This window comes from Acipenser ruthenus, chromosome 25 (assembly GCF_902713425.1).
Source record: "Acipenser ruthenus chromosome 25, fAciRut3.2 maternal haplotype, whole genome shotgun sequence".
Taxonomy (NCBI): domain Eukaryota; kingdom Metazoa; phylum Chordata; class Actinopteri; order Acipenseriformes; family Acipenseridae; genus Acipenser; species Acipenser ruthenus.
This window is the reverse complement of record NC_081213.1, coordinates 25,266,723-25,286,375: the sequence shown is the minus strand read 5'-3', so window position 1 is coordinate 25,286,375 and position 19,653 is coordinate 25,266,723. Positions and strand designations below refer to the sequence as shown.

Below are 19,653 nucleotides of genomic sequence, written 5' to 3'. Positions count from 1 at the left end.
GGTTACCTCTATGGCTTCATCTAATGGAGCAGACAGATTCAAAGTACGTGTGTGTGTGTGTAGGGAGGGTTTCCATTCTCCACCATGAATATTTTTATGGTACGGTATACTGGGGTGGACACAGATAAATTCTTTTTTTTTTTTTTTTTAATGAATAGCAGTCGTAATAGGGCATACATTATGGTTTCCTTCCCACAGTCTTCTAGCTGGCCTTAAATCTGAACTACATGTCTTGTTACCAATATTCTTAAAACTCCACAATTGGTTAGGTGTGTTTATTATTAGGTGGTTTATGCTAGTTATCATATCACATGCTTTGTTGAGCGTAGCAGACTTCAATAAAAGGCTGCAGGGTTAACTCATGCCTAAATGTCTGCTCATGTTTCACACTACATTTATTCCAGCTTCTAAAATGTTATTTAAATGTTCACATGTTGTTCAGAACCTGTTTATGTGATTTGTTTATAAACATGAGTATTTTTAAAACAGTGTTTTTAATTAAAATTCTTCTTGTCAGTCCTTCACAGTCGTTACCCTATTAAATCTTTATGTAAGTAACCGCATCAGGTTTTGTTTCGCAGTTGAAAGCAAACCTGCTGCGTTTAAAAAAACAAAAGGAACAAAACAGATGAGTGACATTTATACATCCTTTTCCACTTAGAAATCTCTCAGAATGTACTCTAAGTGAAAGAAGACACGTGCTTTTAAAACAAATTGTTTTAATTTTTTTTTCTTTACAAAATAAGTTTACTAAAACGATCCACAAAAGTATTTCATATTACAAAATGAAAAAAAAACAACATGTGGTTATGTACAATATTTTGTGAGATGTTTGCAACACACAGTAAGTGGAGTTGGATTTACTGTTATCTGTGTCACTAGAACTAATGACATGACATTTTATCCCATTATGTATCACTGAGCCTTCCAATGAAACCTGAGTTCCTGAGGGACACACACAACAAGAGTTACGTTGCCAGCAGTCTTTGACCCCAGAGGTATTAAAGCCAATCTTCTTTCATAAAAGTCAGACACATAATTGCAGAACAAACATGTTCCACCCGTGCGCTGGCTGCTGATGCTACAATCCTAGAAGTGTTTTGGCTTCTTCACTTTGTGCCATCAGAGTTTCACTGGCATATTTCTGCAGCAGCTCCATCTTCTTCCTTCTGACCAGAGCCTCTTCAATCTGGAATCGTAAACAATACCTTTCAGAATATAGGAGGCTGTGTGGTCCAGTGGTTAAACAAAAGGGCTTGTAACCAGGAGGTCCCCGGTTCAAATCCCACCTCAGCCACTAACTCATTGTGTGACCCTGAGCAAGTCACTTAACCTCCTTGTGCTCCGTCTTTCGGGTGAGACGTAATTTTAAGTGACTCTGCAGCTAATGCATAGTTCACACACCCTAGTCTCTGTAAATTGCCTTGGATAAAGGCGTCTGCTAAATAAACAAATAATAATAATAATAGAATACTGTTAGGCTGGAAACCGATCAACGCGTTGTATCTTACTTACTCCCCAAAAATAATTTCTTAACCTTTTCTTAAATAATGAATACACACAATGTATATACACCAATTAACAAACTAACAAAGTCATGCATGCATATACCCAAGACCAGCTGCTATGTTTATTATCTGTCTTAGACCTCAATAAAAGTCAGCAGTTAACACATGCCTAAATGTCTGCCCAGATTTAAAATGATATTGACACCAGTTTCTTAAAATATTTTAGTATATATTCTGCACATGATACACCAATACACGTCTATGAACCTAAAGCAAATTAGTCCTTGGCTTGTGCAATATTTGTTTATTTAGCAGACGCCTTTATCCAAGGCGACTTACAGAGACTTGATGTGACTCTTCTTACAGAAGGCAAGTTATATAGCTGATCAGCAAAACTAAAGGCCTTAGTACTGTCATGTGTGTCAATGTCTTTCATAGAAACACACTCATCTTCACAATGTACCTTTATTAGTCTAAGTTTATTTAGAGAAAAAAATTGCATATTTGTTAAATTGACTTAAAATAACTTGGATTACAGTTTAGTTTCCAGCATATAAATATACATTTTTTATATATATATATATATATATATATATATATATATATATATATATATATATATATATTTATTAAAAAAATTGCTACGATTTCAAAATAGTAAATCTTTCAAATTCAAATACTCTCATACAGGAAAGCAAAATTCTGTCTATGCATATGCATTACTGGAGTCATAGTGTCTACTACAGTGTCTACATAGTGGAGTCTACTGTATACAAACATTTTAACCAGGCATTGTGCAAGTATTACGTGATTACGTGTGGATGCTCTGTAGGTAGAGCACCAGCAAGTTCTTACCTCTTTCTGGGAGGGTACTGGGACATGCGCTATAAATTTCTGTGATCCTTCCTCGCCGTCCATAGGTTCGCCAGTTTCTTCATCAGACTGCGTAAACAAACAGATTTTGGTTATAAGAAACAATTATTCTCTTCTGAGTAAACCACAGAACCACAGTTTTATAACATTTTGGCAGACCAGGGCATATAGGTTGTGACTCATCCCAGTGGTCAATGTAGACGGGTATGTGTTTTCATGGTGGCCTTTCATGCAGGTTTGACTGTAGTAGTGTACTGCATGCTGTGCATTACCTCATCCTCTTGAACAGCATAAATATATTCTTCCTCCTCCACTTCCTCCTTGTCCCCTGCTTCTTCCCCAGCCAGGCGAGCCTCCTTCTCTGCCTTCCATCTCTCCACAGCCTCAGCTAAGACTGAAACAACAAGATCAACACTTAAACTTCCAGGGCAAACGAAAAAGTTCAGTATTTCAGCAATACGAGGCTGTGTGGGACTGCTGTTGCAATGATGTTACACCACCAAAACAATCATCTGTGCTTGTAATAATGACAATTTGATTTTAAATATGTAACAAAACAAAAAAAACAAAAAAAAAAGTTGCTGTCTACTACTGAATATTAACTATCATGTTTTTTTTTGTCTAAATGATATCTGTTCACTTTTTCACAGCATTATTTTATCTATTTAAATATACATTCAAGAATACATCCAAAAAAATAAAAAAATAATAAAAACTCATCACCCCTCAAAACCAAACAGGCCCCAGAAATACATCTGAGTAGTAATTTATAAACGCAGTCCATCCAACTGGTCATGTGTTAAAGCACAAGACAGCATCTCAAGCGTGACTGCAATTAATAGATACAATCTTATTAGACTAGATAATGATGGATAATGTTCTTCATTTCCCCATGCATCTCAGTAATTAAATGCTACAAGTCCATGATTAAGCAGAACTATATGACTGAAACAGTTGTGCAGTCAATAGCTAATGCATATTGTCACGTGGTTGTCTTTGAAATGGCTGAATGAACTCAGAAGAACAAGCAGTACAAAAATATATTCTGATTGATACACATTGGGCTTCTGTTTAAATTCTAATGTTACCACTGTTTGTGAACAAAAGTATTTAGTCCTCAAAGTTGTGCAACAAGCCTGTGATTCTGAAATAAAAACTATTCTCTTGCATGAGGCAAGTGAACTGATGCCGAACAAATTATCTAGTCAAATGTCTAGCAAGAACCTGTTTGGCTCCGATAAAATAACCTACATTTTGCCATTTTTATTTGAAATGCTCACTTACTAATCAGCTTCTGATCCCTGGACTCAAGTCTTGTCAGGTTAGTCTGGCACCTGACCAGTATGAGGTTGTTCCAGCTGTTTTTGTCCCTAACCCTTGCAGTATTCACTTCAACGCCCTGCTCCCTGTACACCCCCATCCAAGAACAGGAATCGAACACTGCTAACATGACAGGATTTAGCAGGGTGTAATTTCAGTCTTTCTAACTTGGGTTCTGTGCATATACCTGCACATGGACAGAATTAAAAGGATGATCTTGAACATTTCTGTCACTGTTCTAAACTTTACAAGACCTGAAAATACTGTGGGAATATACCTTGTTTCTCATATTCCTGTTCCAAAGGCACTAAAACACCATCATCTTCATCTCTGTAGCCATAATATTCTGCATCAATATCTTTCATAAGCTCTGCACGAGTCTTCCTTGGAGGAGGGAGTGCTAGATGAAAAGAAAAGAAAATTAATCTTGCTTCAGTCAGTACGCAACAGGTATGGAGACAGGTTTAATATGGCATTATGACAGGGTAGCATCACAGCCCGGATGTTATCAGCACGGAAGAGAGATTCAGACACAGAAAATGCCCACGTTTAATCAACACAAATACTGAACATTGAACAAAACACATTAACAAAATAAAAGGTCTACAAAAATTCACGCAGTAAAAAAAACACAGACACGGACGTAAATACAGCACACAACACAGAACACGTACCTTCCCCTTTACAACCAACATTTATTCTATCCTTTTCTCTCCCTAACACGTGTTATCACCCTTTAAATACACCTGTGACTGGAGCCTAATTAATCATTTAATTATGTATTCAATTGATGGCTCCAACCACATCCTCACGTGTTTTTACAGGGAGGATTTTAAACCCCCCCCCCCCCCACACACACACACACACGAGCACCGGCACGACTTTCACTCTGCCACAGGCATATACAGAGTAGGATTATAAAGTCTGAGTAGACAGCTGTTATTCCAAACATTTAAAGTTTAAAAGAAGAACAATGAGAACTAGTTCTCAAAACACATTTGAAACCTGACTTAGTTCAAATATAAATACCTGCTGATAAATATATAATTAAATAAAAAGGAATTTGCCAATTTTTTTAAATTACATTGTTAGTTTTTTTAGAAAAAAATTGTGACCTGTTCCCGTTGCCAATTTCGAAATATCACGCTCTTGGTATAATCACAAAAATTTAAAATGACTGCATTCCCACCTAATATGTACAGAGCTTTTTTTTGTTATCACAAATCATGCTTTGAAAAAGGAGACCAAAAGAACATTTCTGAGATTAAAAAGGCAATTACACAGTTTAGTTTGGAAAATAGGTTCTGCGTGACCAACATCCCAGTCACTTACTGTATGAAGTTAGCATAGCTATAATCTTTGCTAATTAAGCTTGAGACTGGCACATCTTTGGAGCTGACTTCTGTCCTTTAAATGTACTTACGCTCTTTCTCAAAGAGTTCCCGAACCCCGGGTAGATCTTTGGCAGCACCAAAGTATTTGTACCCTCTGTTTCCTGGCACCTCTTTCCCTTCATGATCCAGCATCCTAGGTCCAACTCTCTGGGGAGAGGAAAAATGGCAGAATTTCAGTTTGCTCTTACAGAGACCTGAAGCGACAGAGCAGGATAAGCACTAAAGGTACCAGCTTATGTTTCTGTTGCAGGGAATGTTCAAGTTCCAGTGCTAAAATATGTAGCATCATGTTGGCTCATAATATCATTCTGTTTATGAAATGAACAGAATTATTATTATTATTATTATTTATTTCTTAGCATACGCCCTTACTAGGCTGTATACACTTTCATTAGTGTCGGGTAATTTACACAGCAGCAAAATGCACCAGTTTACGAAAAAAGAAAAGAAATTCAATTTTAAGCACAACTTGCTTTCACTTTCCTGTAGTCATTTTGCATTAGCACTGTACACGTGGGTGACGCTGCTGAAGAGCTTGATGATGGCAGATAAACGGTTCGGCCCGATTACTGTACAACAATTTTGCTATCCGTAGCATTGGAAGTATGATGCCAAACAAAGTCAAGAAAATTATACATCTAATATTGATAGGGAAATTATTTTGCAGTTTGAATATAGATGGAAAACATTTTGTCAAGGTGTTTTAGAAATCTGAGATGGTCACGTGGGTATTTGACACAGAATTCCTCTACTTCAAAAAGCAACTTACTGCATAATCAGGGCCTCCCAGCTCCTTAATCCGAATTTCCCAATGTCCCTTCTCTCGGAGCAGCTTATTGATTTCATCGTTAAGGTCCCGTATCTTAAACTCCCCCAAGCCGGCTAGTAAATGAAAAGGATGCTTTGATTATTAACGATCTAGGATATAGGGACAATTATTTATTTTAGATATAAAATTAACTACATCAAATTCCTTACCATTTTGAATCTGTGCAACCTTTTTAGAAATTTCGCTGATTATCTAAAAAAACAAACAGATTTAATAGTTAAATATACATGCATGTGACCTAGCTTCTATATTTTAACCTTAAACAAAATAATTCAAAAGAATGACTTAACACACACACACAAAATCATACAAGATCAAGCCTGTGGCTTTTAATGTTTTAAAAGGAATAAAACACACAATTGAATTGATATGGATTTAAGATGTAGCCCGCTAAAAAACATGGTCCTGTTTTAATCCCAGTAATGTCATATCAAGGACAGGTGACGTTACATGAGCTTAGTGGGAAAACAGTATTGTCAATTTAAATTTAAACAGACCTTCTAAACATTTAAACAGAAAACAAAATTTCCGACTCCTAACGAACACTGCCTTATCTTCTTACCTGTCTTCTCCATCTTTCTGCTTTCGGTAACTCGTTGCATTCTGAAGCAAGAAAAGGCCTCCTCTCCTGTTGGATTGAACACATTTAAAGTGAATGATTTGTGTACAGCGAGAAGGATTTAGTTATGCAAGTTAACATCATAAAGTCAATAACAGTGATGCCCTTTATATTTACACATATGTAGCACAGTTATATGATGTTTTTAAGTATTGTAAACAGAACTGAATTATTGGTGAGAATCATTATTTTGAGATGGCCACAATGTCATGATTTTTGCCACTACATTAATAATGTTTCTAGGAATTTTCCACTCACTTTAACTTTTCCATCCTCGAGTTGAGCCTGGCGAAATCTCGCCAGGGCTGTCCTGCATGACAAAAACAATATTAGGCAGGGAGATAAATATCTGCATTTTATAACAACATGAAACTGTACTTCCAAGACAGCAACACAGTAAGCATATTTATATAAACAGTAAACTTGACACATGATTAAACAAATTGTCTAAGTAAAATATATATATATATATATATATATATATATATATATATATATATATATATATATATATATATTATTCCCCAGAATAATAATGAAGATTGTATTTGAAAATACTACGATAACCCTTATTCTTTGTTAGAAAATGACATGACATGCATATCAGTTTATTAGAAACATAATGCGAATCCTCAGTTTATTGTCAAAATAGGTAAAAGTCACCAAACTTTAAAAGAGTATACTTACATGGCCTTTTCAGCATTTCGAGCCTATTGTTGAAAAAGAAAACAAGTTTATTTCAATATGACTATACACCTTATTATTTAATAAATTATATTAAGGGTTTAGTGTGGCCACATTTTTGCTCCGCTTAAAACATAATTGTAAAACTCCTAACATTGCATAGCAGTTTCATCCATTCCAGGTTTTACTGCGAGCTTGATTAGCCCTAGTATATAAGTCACAAGCTCTGATGTATCTTATTAAACCAGGGACGGATCAAACCGCTTTGCAGTGACAGTCTTATTGCCATCCCTGGATGCTTCGTTATTAACATACACTCTATGAGATTCAGATATGGAACTGCTTGGAGTATAATTCAAGACCCGTGCCAGCTTTGAACAGTGGTGCAAATCAGAAAGCTGGTTTTCTAGTGCCAGGACACTCGCCTGTGTTTGACACAGCCATATTACACCAGTTCCCAGAAAAGACAGGGATCCATAGTGTAACATTTTCAGGCAAATGCAGGAGGGAAGTTTAGTGAATCTTTAATGAATTGAAAATGATGTCTCAAAATGTGTAAAAAAAAAAGATGTTAACTCTTTTACAATCACGTGACACATCAAGAGTATTTGTATTTAGGAAACTGGCATTTGTGTACGTTAACGTTTCAGGGATGTTGTATGAGTGAGAATTTCTGAAGATCAAACTCAAAATGGAATACAATGCAGAACTAATGGTCCCGGTTGGGCTTAGTTACAGCTAGTAAAAGCCACAATATTTCATATAGGAAAGCATCGAGACCAAAATAATACATGTATATAATGAAAACACTGTTTTAACAACGTACCATCTTCTGCTATTCAACGTAAAGTACAGCAAGTTCTGTAGCGCTTCCTCCTAGTTCACCACGCTGAATGAAAACAGGAAGGGATTGTTACAAGGGTCAGGGTTGAGAGTTCGAGTTGTGTCGCCGAACCTGTCGACCAATCAGAGTGCAACAGACGCCCACTATTGACAGCAAGGTAGAAACATATTTTGAACAACGAAGGTAACTACAGCAGATGCACATTTGTAGAGGTTGTTAGGAAGCGGTGAGGAATTATTCACCGGGTTAATATGTGTTAGGAAGCGGTGAGCAATGATTCATTATTGTATTTCTTGCTCTTATTGTATTACTTGTATTGTAACACTTGAAATGTATTTGCTTACGATTGTAAGTAGCCCTGGATAAGGGCGTCTGCTAATAAATAAATAATAATAATAATAAATGTATTTTTTTCTATATATACATGTAAGTTAATAACTGTTTTATTTAACATAGTGTTTTGTGTGTGTGTGTGTGTGTGCAAAATGTAAGATTACTGTATGTTTTGGATATTTCTCTTTTTTAGAAAAGACGTTACTTGGTCAAAAATAATCATACAAAATGCGAAATGTATTAAAAAAATTAACCAGAAACACATGAGGGACTTCAACCATGTGTATCCGAGTTCTCAGCAGATGGCTCTCTTGTGTTCCTTTGATTCAGAGGTGAAGGCTGTCAATGGGCTTGAAAGAACTCAGTTATAACGGATAGTCTTTGTTGAAGCAGGTACAGTGAAAATAGATGTTGGTTTTAAACATGCAACATATTTTTTGAGTACGCGAGTCCTGTTCTGGTTAAATTGTATGTCGTCGTCTTTTTTTTTTTTTTTTTTTTTTTAAGAAAAAAGCTAATGTGGGAAATACTGATAAAAAAAAAATATCTGATGAATTATAGAATTGGTAATAACACACTGGTCCAATGTGTGGCAGCAACATTCCTTATTGTGCGTGGGTGATTTTGAAGTTAATTTTAACTTCCCAAGGCTTCGTCAAGACCCAAAGATAAAAACGCTAGTCCCATAAAACTGCATTTCACGTGCGATGCTTGCAGTTCAAATCATAACTGTCGGTGCACTATTGACTATTGGAAATGCTAGAGTACAATATGAATATTGCGCAGCCACTGCATTGAGTTGTGAGGCAGTGGTGCTGTCATTAATATTCAGACATTATATGCGAGGGGACTGTATATCGCTGTTTTAAAAATAACTGTGACCCAGTTTAGAAAATGCAAACTGAGATCAGTGGCTGTTTCTGTTTTGGTCAAAAGCAACAGACACTCATTTGCATTATATTGGTTTCTATTATTTAATTACCTAATTTTTTTGTTTGTGTTTGTCTTGTTATATTAAATACCATTTTATTCACAAAAGTGTCTTTTTAAAAAAAACAATTATTTGAAGGTCCATGTAACTAAATATAACTCTTCTTTTCAGAAATGACCAGATTCTCTGTGAAAGGAACAAAGAGCTGTCATTCACTTTCTCACTTCACCTGGAGCAAACCCTGATCTGTTCACAGTGGGCAGAGGAGATGAAGGACCTGCGTTATTCAATATGGAAGTGCAATAATACTTTTTGATAATTACATTTTATTGTATGTATTTTCATGATGAGACAAGTTGTTAGCATGTGTCATACATATAAACACTTATATGCATGAACAACAATGTATACTTTTTAAATCGGCCCGTTTAAATAAATGGTTTCCTTAAATCTAGAAATCTTCATTATCATGTATTTATTATGATTCAAATGACCTGTCCTTAATGACATGGTATAGCATTGTATTGTATGACATGACTTTGGTCACTTTATTTTTTAATAAACATTTGCATTATATGTACAAATAATAATGATCATAATATGTATGTCAGGGCTTTAAACTAGCACTAGCCCTGAATCCAGTCCTGGGTTTCAGAATTTCCCTTGTTTCGGTCATTTATTAAAATGAGCGGCTGGTAGTAGTTTGAACAATCAGGCCCCTGGTAAATCTGCTCTGAACTGATCTCGCTTCACAGCATGAATAAGTCACTGCTGTGTCTGTAGTTTTACACGCAGCAAGAGTGGAACAATTTATTAAACATCCAACTCGTAATCGTTAAAAATAAAATAAAATACTTAACTGAGGGTTTTTTGGGGTTTTTTTTAAACACATACCATGCTCCTGTAGAGTGCCTTGTCAGCACCAGGTGGCGCTTATTTTCAAGCTGAAAAAGACACTTGAAACTGTAGTTTGTACAAAAGAAAAAAAAAGTTTAGATCATTTTTAGTAGAAACCTGTTTTCCAGATGGTCCTTACACATTTGAGGGGAATCAGCACTATTTTGTGTAATATGTTGGGGAGGGGGTAAAAAAGATAATGCTTTTTATCAATTTACTATTGATAACATCATATGATCTGTTTTTGAAAAAATTGTGAGCTGCAACTTTTTGGTTTACTTGAAATGTTGGAATGAAAAGCAGGTAAAGCATGTCAATTAATATTAGTAAAAACAATACTTTGCTATACTTACATAGGAGGAATCTATTAAAACCTAGGTGCTAACTTATATTTGATGAAAAACAAAGCCTGTTTTAACAGAGGGGTGTTCAGATCTCTGCTCTTGTACAGCTGTTATTAAGCAAACTAGACAGCAAGATAATCATACTGTCAGTTTCAACCTTTATCATGCATACCTTTTCTTAATGCGATTTTTTATTGCTGGATTTATTCTTTGTGCTTTCTAGGACAGTAATTGCATCTTGAGGTGTAAGTGAGAAATACTGTAAACAACTGGTGTACTCGAAAGAGGGTGTCGCAGGACATTGGTCATGTCACTACATTGTGAACTGCTGCCTAGAAGCCAGCTGCTCTTTTTGATCACTCCAAAAAGGGTTATTTTGAGGTAGTTAATATTCGAGGCATGTGTACAACTATTGCCAAAGGCATCACCCTATAGAATGAACTCATTTTGCTTCATAAAGCTGAATAAGACCTGCTGAATCATTTTATGTTAACATATTAAATTACATACCGCTTTGTTGATTCCGGTATACTTAACAAAAAACTGACCAAAAATGTGTGACATTTAACAAAGCTGTCTAGCCTGTTCTTATAAGAAATGACATAGACATTGTTTAGCAGTGGGCTGCACAGTGTGTGCTTCATTTTTATCGAGCCCTGCAGTAGGAAATCCTTACCTCTCTGACAGGTGGCCAGCCATTCTTGGAGCGCTCGTTTTAGACTTCAGTCTTGGCTGGAAATTGACCTCACAACCACAGCTAGAGCCAGCTGTTTCAAACTCTTAAGCCACCTGCTTGTTGAAATCATGTATGCTTCCACTAAAATAGTTTCATCTCTAGAATTATCCATTTAGAAAATGTATTCAGTGTTAACAATGTACCTGTTACATAAGACAAGGGCATTACTTTTAAAAACAAAAATGAAAGACACTTGTCTTAGGTATGTACTGTACATATTGATTACTGCACACTGTTGATGAATGTATTCAGTGCTTCTCAAAGGTGGAGTGCTGTTGAGTGATTGCCCCTGTGCCAAGGTTATCACAGTTTCACTAATTAGCAGGAAATGACACTGCTGATGCAACTCTCTGCCCTTCAAGGAAGAATCAAATTCTGTGGCATTCTCTTGCAGTTGCTGTAAAGCAGCATACAGGTGATAATGAGGTGATGACGTGTTTTTATTTACCTTAGATAGCGTTTCAGGATGTGCAATGCTAATCAGAAACTTTACAAATGAAAATTTGGAATAATAAAATTTCAGCAATGGTATGAAAATTGGTTTTGAAGATTAGCAAGTAAAAAGAAAAACAATTGTCTACAAGAAATGCTATATACTGAGGCTATTGTGACAATTTCATAAAAAAAAAAAAATATCTGAAAAAAGATTATTTTTCAATTGGCAGTCATGGGAAAACAATGGGATAAGTCTTCTGCTCATTCCAGCTCCTCTCAGTACCTTCCTCAGCAGGCACCGTTCTCCCATCTTGTGACTGTGAACTGCACTAACCACATCCCCCGATTAACTCAGTCTGGACTTAAAGATCTAATTTCTTAATTTTTATAATTTTAGTGCCCTCAAAAGGTGCCGGATCGCCAACACAAGTTACTGAAATCCTTGCTTTTTATCCAGAACAGGGATAGTGCAAACAACAGCAACATCAGCATCCCGTATTGCCTGACCAGCAACCTGCAATCACCCTCTTCAATAATACCGTGTGAGGGAACAGGTCAGTCTTTGCCCATCTAACCTTTGGCCTCTCTTTTTGTGAATTTTGCTGAACTGGCTTTCTGAAATTGGCCATTTTAAAAAAATTATACGACCGTCCCTTTTCTAAGACTACCCTGAACATTTTAAACATTTTTGGTCAGTGCATACTTCATAATATATTGGACATAAGACAATTTTTAAATTGCACTTTTGTCTAAGTGCAATTTTGGCTCTTGGTTTCTTTGCTCTGTTTTGTTCCACTAGACTCTGAGCAGTCTTCATGACTGGCCTCACACAATGCAGTTTTATTAACAACAAGTTTGCACTTTTAAGAACACAATAACCCAAATACTAGCAACGTCTTCCACCTGTGACCCCCCACTGTACAAGCTTATCCATTTTCATTAGAGACGCGTTGCCTGTCCTTGTATCTCATTGCCTGTAGAGAATGCTGTCCTTTATGATTGCCAGTTCAGTGAGGCTGCAGGATGGCATGTCCATTGTCACAGGCGCTACAGCCCAATGACTAACTCAATGGCTGTTGACAGTGCTGTTTGTATACACAGCCAGGATTCAAATTCCCATTATTCAGCAGAGAAACCCTATCCACAGCTCTCCTGGGGGAGATGGTGGTAGCCACAGTTGTCATGTTTCAACAGTAGGAGGATTTGACATTTAGAGGAATATTTAAAAAGATACTGTGGCCCACAATTGTGTTTCACTAAAACATGAGACATTGCTCAATAGTGAGCGACATTTTTACAGTACTGACACCTGATCTAAGGTATTGAAAGCTGTATTTTGGGAACCGCTTATGTTGTTATGATATACTATTTTACATGCTGAGAAAGTAGGTCACAGTGATACTGAAACCTGTAAAGTGATATCTTTGACATACCTTGTTAATTTTGTGTGTTTGTGTGTGTGTTTGGATTTATATTCAATGTTGGGATCATGACTGCTTGTATGGGTATGGTGAGAGGTGATTATGGACTATTTGGCCGCTGGTCCCGTCGGTTAAGGGGAGAAGAAGCCACCGCCCTCTGAAAAGAGGAACTGATCTGACGAAGCCAGGTCCTTCCCCCACCCCCAACTGCCTGCATTAAGATGGAAGTTGGGGAGGTGGAGGGTAGAGTTACAACTGGATTGCAATGGCAACGCCCAGATAAGTTTATCTGAGATTTATATAGCATATGAGGAAGTGATCTCATGAGGCAATTATTAAATAATCCTAAATGGGAGTGCCATGATTCCCTCCCCCGAATTTCAGCCAAAGCTCCTAATATAATTTTCTGTGACATGGATTTACAACACCAGAACCTAATTCACTTTGTGTGCTGGTCAGATTCAACACAAGTCCTAAAGGTAAAGGCCCCAGCCCTCTACACTGTTTAGGCTCCTTTTCTGAAGTTTCTTTAATTAATGCTCAACAAACAAACAGCAAAAAGGAGTCGTCATGAAATTCCACACTGCCACACTGAGCTTCACTGGTCACCAGTCCTGCTTGTGGGGGAAAAAAATCCTCAGAAGGAACAAACCTGATTACACTGCAGCAATTATTCATACCAAGGTATGAATAATTGATTTGCATTTTGTTTTCGTCACAGTGGCAGCCTTTTGTACCTGCTAGTAAAACAGAAAGTGATGAAACGCCAGCAACTGGCTTCGTACACCGAAAATACCTTTCCGTAAGAGTGAATGGGGGGTCTACCCCCAAGGTCGTCTGAGGTTGCATCGTACACACTTAATGGGGCTGGAGAAGAGGATGATACATGAGCACAAGCACCCCCTGTTCACAAGGCCGGAACCATGTTTTAGTCTTTCCTCAATTCCCTTATAACAGACAGACACAGGAGAAGAACAATTGTTTAACAGGGTAAAATCCCTCTGTAAAAACCTTCACCATAAACCGTTTCTCCGATTCCTCAACCAAGATAGTTCCAACTAGTACAGGGGGTGCACCAGACTTTCTGCCCATCCTGACAAAATCGGACTTGAAAAAGCAAGATGCAGCTTATATATTAAAGCAGATCCAGGGCTTTTGCTCTGCATTAATGACCTGCTTGCAGAGTTTGTGTATTAACCCTTAACATTATATTAATTCCCCTTGAAATGCAAGGGGTAGAGTTCGTATTTGCTGTAATAATCCGTATAAATTTTTTTTTAAAAAAAACAAACTTTTACCTGTGTTCTGTGTTTATTTCATGAGCACTTGCTGTACCGAACTGAGCATTGACAACCTTTGAATACATAATACATACCAGACCTCATGTCAGCCCATTTACACAGGTGTACAGGCAGCAGGCATTTCTCATTTTTGTCTACTGTTAATTGCAGAGAAATATTGCAAACCTTAATGCGCTTGATTATTTTAATAGCTGGCAGCCCCATTAACTTTGTTAATACACTCTCAACAGAGCCCTCAGGATCCAATCACAGCGTCTAGCAGCACAACCAAATCAAGGTTAATTGTGTAGACTTTGCAGGTCTATTTAAATGAGGCGCTCTTGATTAGCTGGCACTTGAGATAATGCCTGCACCCTGCTGCTTTTTCCTTTGTCATCGCTGCACAAACTTGGCAGGCACAGCTGTTTTCGAGTGCTTTGAAATGCTGGTGAGACGCTCATCTGAATAATTGATTAAAGTGCCTACAGGTAAACAAAATATGCATGCCCCTAATCCATTTGAAGAATTCAAGTCCTGAGTCGCTCCATAGGAAATCCACAAAATCCTCTTATGAAGCAGAACATATATATATACAGTACTGTGCAAAAGTTTTAGGCAGGTGTGAAAAAATGCTGTAAAGTAAGAATGCTTTCAAAAATAGACATGTTAATAGTTTATATTTATCAATTAACAAAATGCAAAGTGAGTGAACAGAAGAAAAATCTACATCAAATCAATATTTGGTGTGACCACTCTTTGCCTTCAAAACAGCATCAATTCTTCTAGGTACACTTGCACACAGTTTTTGAAGGAACTCGGCAGGTAGGTTGGCCCAAACATCTTGGAGAACTAACCACAGTTCTTCTGTGGATTTAGGCAGCCTCAGTTCTTCTCTCTCTTCATGTAATCCCAGACTCGATGAGATCAGGGCTCTGTGGGGGCCATACCATCACTTCCAGGACTCCTTGTTCTTCTTTACGCTGAAGATAGTTCTTAATGACTTTCGCTGTATGTTTGGGGTCGTTGTCATGCTGCAGAATAAATTTGGGGCCAATCAGATGCCTCCCTAATGGCATTGCATGATGGATAAATATCTGCCTGTACTTCTCAGCATTGAGGAGACCATTAATTCTGACCAAATCCCCAACTCCATTTGCAGAAATGCAGCCCCAAACTTGCAAGGAACCTCCACCATGCTTCACTGTTGCCTGCAGACACTCATTCGTGTACCGCTCTCCAGCCCTTCGGCGAACAAACTGCCTTCTGCTACAGCCAAATATTTCAAATTTTGACTCATCAGTCCAGAGCACCTGCTGCCATTTTTCTGCACCCCAGTTCCTGTGTTTTCGTGCATAGTTGAGTAGCTTGGCCTTGTTTCCACGTCGGAGGTATGGCTTTTTGGCCGCAAGTCTTCCATGAAGGCCACTTCTGACCAGACTTCTCCGGACTGTAGATGGGTGTACCAGGGTCCCACTGTTTTCTGCCAATTCTGAGCTGATGGCACTGCTGGACATCTTCCGATTGCGAAGGGAAGTAAGCATGATGTGTCTTTCATCTGCTGCTACGGTCCTCAACGTTGCCCGTTTCTTTGTGCTTCTTCAAAAGACCTTGGACAGCACATCTGGAAACCCCTGTCTGCCTTGAAATTTCTGCCTGGGAGAGACCTTGCTGATGCAGTATAACTACCTTGTGTCTTGTTGCTGTGCTCAGTCTTGCCATGGTGTATGACTTTTGACAGTAAACTGTCTTCAGCAACCTCACCTTGATAGCTGAGTTTGGCTGTTCCTCACCCAGTTTTATTCCTCCTACACAGCTGTTTCTGTTTCAGTTAATGATTGTGTTTCAACCTACATATTGAATTGATGATCATTAGCACCTGTTTGGTATAATTGTTTAATCATACACCTGACTATATGCCTACAAAATCCCAGACTTTGTGCAAGTGTACCTAGAAGAATTGATGCTGTTTTGAAGGCAAAGGGTGGTCACACCAAATATGGATTTGATTTAGATTTTTCTTCTGTTCACTCACTTTGCATTTAGTTAATTGATAAATATAATCTATTAACATGTCTATTTTTGAAAGCATTCTTACTTTACAGCATTTTTTCACACCTGCCTAAAACTTTTGCACAGTACTGTATATTTATATATATGTACATATGTATCCTTAATCCATTAAAATCATCAAAAGAAGAGCTCAAAGGTCTGTTATTGAACCTAGCAGTATTTGGGATGCAGCATTATTCTGAAGAATATGCAATGGATTGCTTGCGTGTTGGTTCAAACTTTTTGATATAAAAATAAAAAGTTACCACTGGTGTACCAATGGCTCACACGATTATAGCTTCCCTTGCACTACCCTTCAGTACAGAACCTGCATTTTCATTTGATGATACTGATCATATCTTACATGAAACACCTACACAGCTGATATGTCCCTTTTCAACTTTCAAACATGTCAAGCGTTTAAAAATAAAAAGCTAGAACACTACACCCGAAGGACTTGAAACATGAGGCTATGTACACAAGATTTAGAATTACTTGCAGTCTTTATGATCTAAACTTTTACTCATCCCTTCAACCCTCTTACAGTCACAGCAACGGAACAGTTTGTGCCACTAGCTTACTTTGGGCAGGGTGCTGCTGATTTGTTATCACAAGAGCACACAGACTTTGGAATCGCTTCCATCTTTTTGGGGTTTTCTCCGAGACTGAGTGCTATTGTGGCTGTTCAAGTGACCCTGGTTGTTTCTGAGCTCCGAGCTCAAGGTCCGCACCAGCGCCTTGGTGTTCTCCATCTCCTCACTCTTTGTCAGCAAAGCTCCCCTGGTCTCTGCCAGCTCATGCGTCAGTTTAACAATATCCACAAGTTTTTTATTCTTGTCTTCCTCCAGATATTCAATTCTTTTCTGCAAGTGGACCACGATCCTGTTCACCTCTTGAAGCTGAAATGGACAACACACAATATCAGTCGGACTGATTTTCTTCCTAGGAAAGTGTGCTAGAAAACTTAGATCTAGTTCAGTGACAACAAACCACAGGTTTGGTTTGCAATTTTGTTAAATAATATATCAAAATGATTAACTTGGTTAACTGTATGAATGAGACTTACCTGAATGGCCAGTTGTTGTGATGAAAATTGTAGCTCCTCCAATTGTTCCACCTTCGACTTGCACTCAGTAAGCACTTCAATTAGAGAACTATTAGCTACTTCAGTTTCCAGCTCCCTGATTCTGTGGACATGGCCCTCGTCTTTCAGCTTCTCAGTGTTCAGCTCTGATTGCAGCTCCCCTATCCTCACTTTGGAGTCATTCTGCTCTGCACACAGTCTGTTTATTTCAGTCTGGTGTGAAGCATGCTTTAGCTTGAGAGCCTGCAATTCCCCAAGAGAATCACAATCCAGCCTACAATCTGTAGAATTTGTAACATGCCAAAAGTTGTCCTCACTCACTTTCTCGATTGATGGGCAATGCTCCTCTACAGCCTTGCTCACTCCCTTACAGTCTGATGCAACAATTTGTTCCCAGCTTACCTCCTCTTGCAGTCCACCCACAGTACCATGGTCTTCCTCACCTCCAGGAGTGATATGGTCAGAGTGAGCACTATCAATGTTTGTATAGGCGTGATCTGCAAGTAAAACACCTCCATTATCACCAAGGAGAGCTCCTAAATATGCTTGCATTGAGTCACCCATACTTGCCAGATGGTTCTCCTCTTCTTCCTGAGGATCAGTGACTTCTCCATCAGCAACCTTCTTTTTGATCTTGGAAGCCCCATCTCCTGGGCACCTTTCAATTGTAGACACTTCCTCTTCTCTCCCATCCATTTCGACCAGCTCTTTAATGGACTCCAGAGGAGATACATGGTAAATCACGTCACTCATACTGTGCTGGAGAGGGTCTTCGTTTTCTACGGTGTCTTCTTCACCCAGCTCCTGTGTGTACGTCACTGCCTCCTGTCTCTTGCTGGACATGTTTTCAGAGCCAATGCAATCATTCTCCTCAATATCTTCATCTGTCACAGCCTCTTCTCCACATTTTAGATGCTTTTCTCCATCTTCAAAATGCATGCTCTTATGGACTGTAACCACCTTAAGAGGACTCATCTTGCAGAATGCTTTGAAAAGAGTCACACAGTTAGATATATTCAGTATAAAACAGATTTGGTAATTTTACAATACCTAAAAATGTTTACAATTTTAAATAAATACTTACTAGAAGTAAAGCACAACTCAAGACAAGAGGATTTTGATTTAGGATTCACTGAAAATCTGTCAGTGGTCAAGAATGTCATTTATCTAATCAGCCTATGCATATCAAGGAAAAAAGGCTTCTGATAAACTGCAAATATATTTTAAAATACTGCTTTCTATAGTAATATTTTATTTTTATTGTATTACACTTCTAAAAACATAAACCACATTACAGTATTTCTATGTATTTTTATGCCGACAAATACAGTTCTGTAATATGTTAAAGGACATAGTTTTAATGCATACAAAGCAGCTGCCTTATGTCGTGGTTGATTTGTTAGCTTTATACAAACTAAGAAAAATCACAAAAAAGATGCTGCCTTCTTACCTCCAATGTTGTCCATTCTACCACCCGCGATCTCCCACAGCCCTCCAGATCTCTGACTCTTCCCAGGAGTCTATCAGCTACTCAGCCCTTCTCTCCTTCACTGATGAAAACCTCCGCCTTTGTTGAAGGATACCAGGTGATCAAGGATCCAGTTACACTGTATGAACTGCAGCCAGTGATTCATCACCACCATACATCAAATCATACCTAGTTTTTTTCTTTTTTCAGCACTATAATTGACTACCCAAGTGTCCAAAGTAAAGTTAAAGGAATTGACAAGCTTACAATGTGTGCTTTACAGCAATTTGTTAGGACTCAAGCAAGAGACTGCTGTCAAGTTAAGAAGTGGTTATGATCATAACAGTATCCCCCTATTAATTATTAGAAATGGACTGGCAAAATTTGAAAGACATAAATAATCTGTTTATTTACAGATTCACCATCACCTGCTCGATAACAAAACACTAAATAAAGAAGTGTGGTACAGAATTCACACAAGATCAACACAGGAGATAGCTGGCGTAGTGTTTCTTGTTTCTTTTACCTCAGGGACCAGGGTTTGATTACATAAAGTTTGAAATGTTTTTGAGATATCAATCATATTCAGATATCTCAATGTGAC

The 19,653-nt window shown here is 37.8% G+C and overlaps 2 protein-coding genes and 2 long non-coding RNA genes across 6 annotated transcripts; 2 read left to right on the top strand and 2 right to left on the bottom strand.

Moving 5' to 3' along the window:
• Positions 1-702: 702 nt before the first annotated feature.
• On the bottom strand, positions 703-8,143 carry LOC117414220 (pre-mRNA-splicing factor ISY1 homolog). Its single transcript, XM_034919610.2, has 11 exons — positions 8,054-8,143; positions 7,231-7,253; positions 6,802-6,853; positions 6,487-6,552; positions 6,074-6,116; positions 5,865-5,977; positions 5,125-5,242; positions 3,979-4,101; positions 2,654-2,775; positions 2,364-2,450; positions 703-1,189 (listed from the first exon to the last, which is right to left on the bottom strand). Exons 1-11 carry the CDS (start codon positions 8,054-8,056, stop codon positions 1,082-1,084), a joined length of 858 nt encoding a protein of 285 aa, XP_034775501.1. The 5' UTR covers positions 8,057-8,143; the 3' UTR covers positions 703-1,081.
• Positions 8,144-8,212: 69 nt separating this feature from the next.
• Positions 8,213-9,911, top strand: LOC117963448 (uncharacterized). 3 transcript variants are annotated; one of them, XR_009308869.1, is made up of 3 exons: positions 8,213-8,254; positions 8,598-8,797; positions 9,507-9,911. It is a non-coding gene; the product is annotated as an uncharacterized LOC117963448 (long non-coding RNA). The 3 variants fall into 3 exon arrangements; XR_004660750.2 differs by having other exon boundaries at positions 8,249-8,337; XR_009308868.1 differs by lacking the exon at positions 8,213-8,254 and having other exon boundaries at positions 8,345-8,797.
• A 543-nt stretch (positions 9,912-10,454) lies between these two features.
• Positions 10,455-17,428, top strand: LOC131701544 (uncharacterized). The gene is made up of 3 exons (XR_009308867.1): positions 10,455-11,738; positions 12,205-12,301; positions 17,346-17,428. It is a non-coding gene; the product is annotated as an uncharacterized LOC131701544 (long non-coding RNA).
• On the bottom strand, positions 16,602-18,869 carry LOC131701543 (uncharacterized). The gene is made up of 2 exons (XM_059000174.1): positions 17,564-18,869; positions 16,602-17,396 (listed from the first exon to the last, which is right to left on the bottom strand). Exons 1-2 carry the CDS (start codon positions 18,554-18,556, stop codon positions 17,106-17,108), a joined length of 1,284 nt encoding a protein of 427 aa, XP_058856157.1. The 5' UTR covers positions 18,557-18,869; the 3' UTR covers positions 16,602-17,105.
• Positions 18,870-19,653: the final 784 nt, after the last annotated feature.

Bases quoted from the DNA above. Each gene is read 5' to 3' on its own strand.
- LOC117414220 (XM_034919610.2), bottom strand. The intron at 5,243-5,864 runs GTAAGTTGCTTT...TCCTCTCCCCAG, and splicing joins TGGGAGGCCCTGATTATGCA to AGAGTTGGACCTAGGATGCT. The intron at 4,102-5,124 runs GTAAGTACATTT...CTTTTCATCTAG, and splicing joins GGAACTCTTTGAGAAAGAGC to CACTCCCTCCTCCAAGGAAG.
- LOC131701543 (XM_059000174.1), bottom strand. From the start codon at position 18,556: ATGAGTCCTCTTAAGGTGGTTACAGTCCATAAGAGCATGCATTTTGAA. The intron at 17,397-17,563 runs GTAAGTCTCATT...TGTCCATTTCAG, and splicing joins CACAACAACTGGCCATTCAG to CTTCAAGAGGTGAACAGGAT.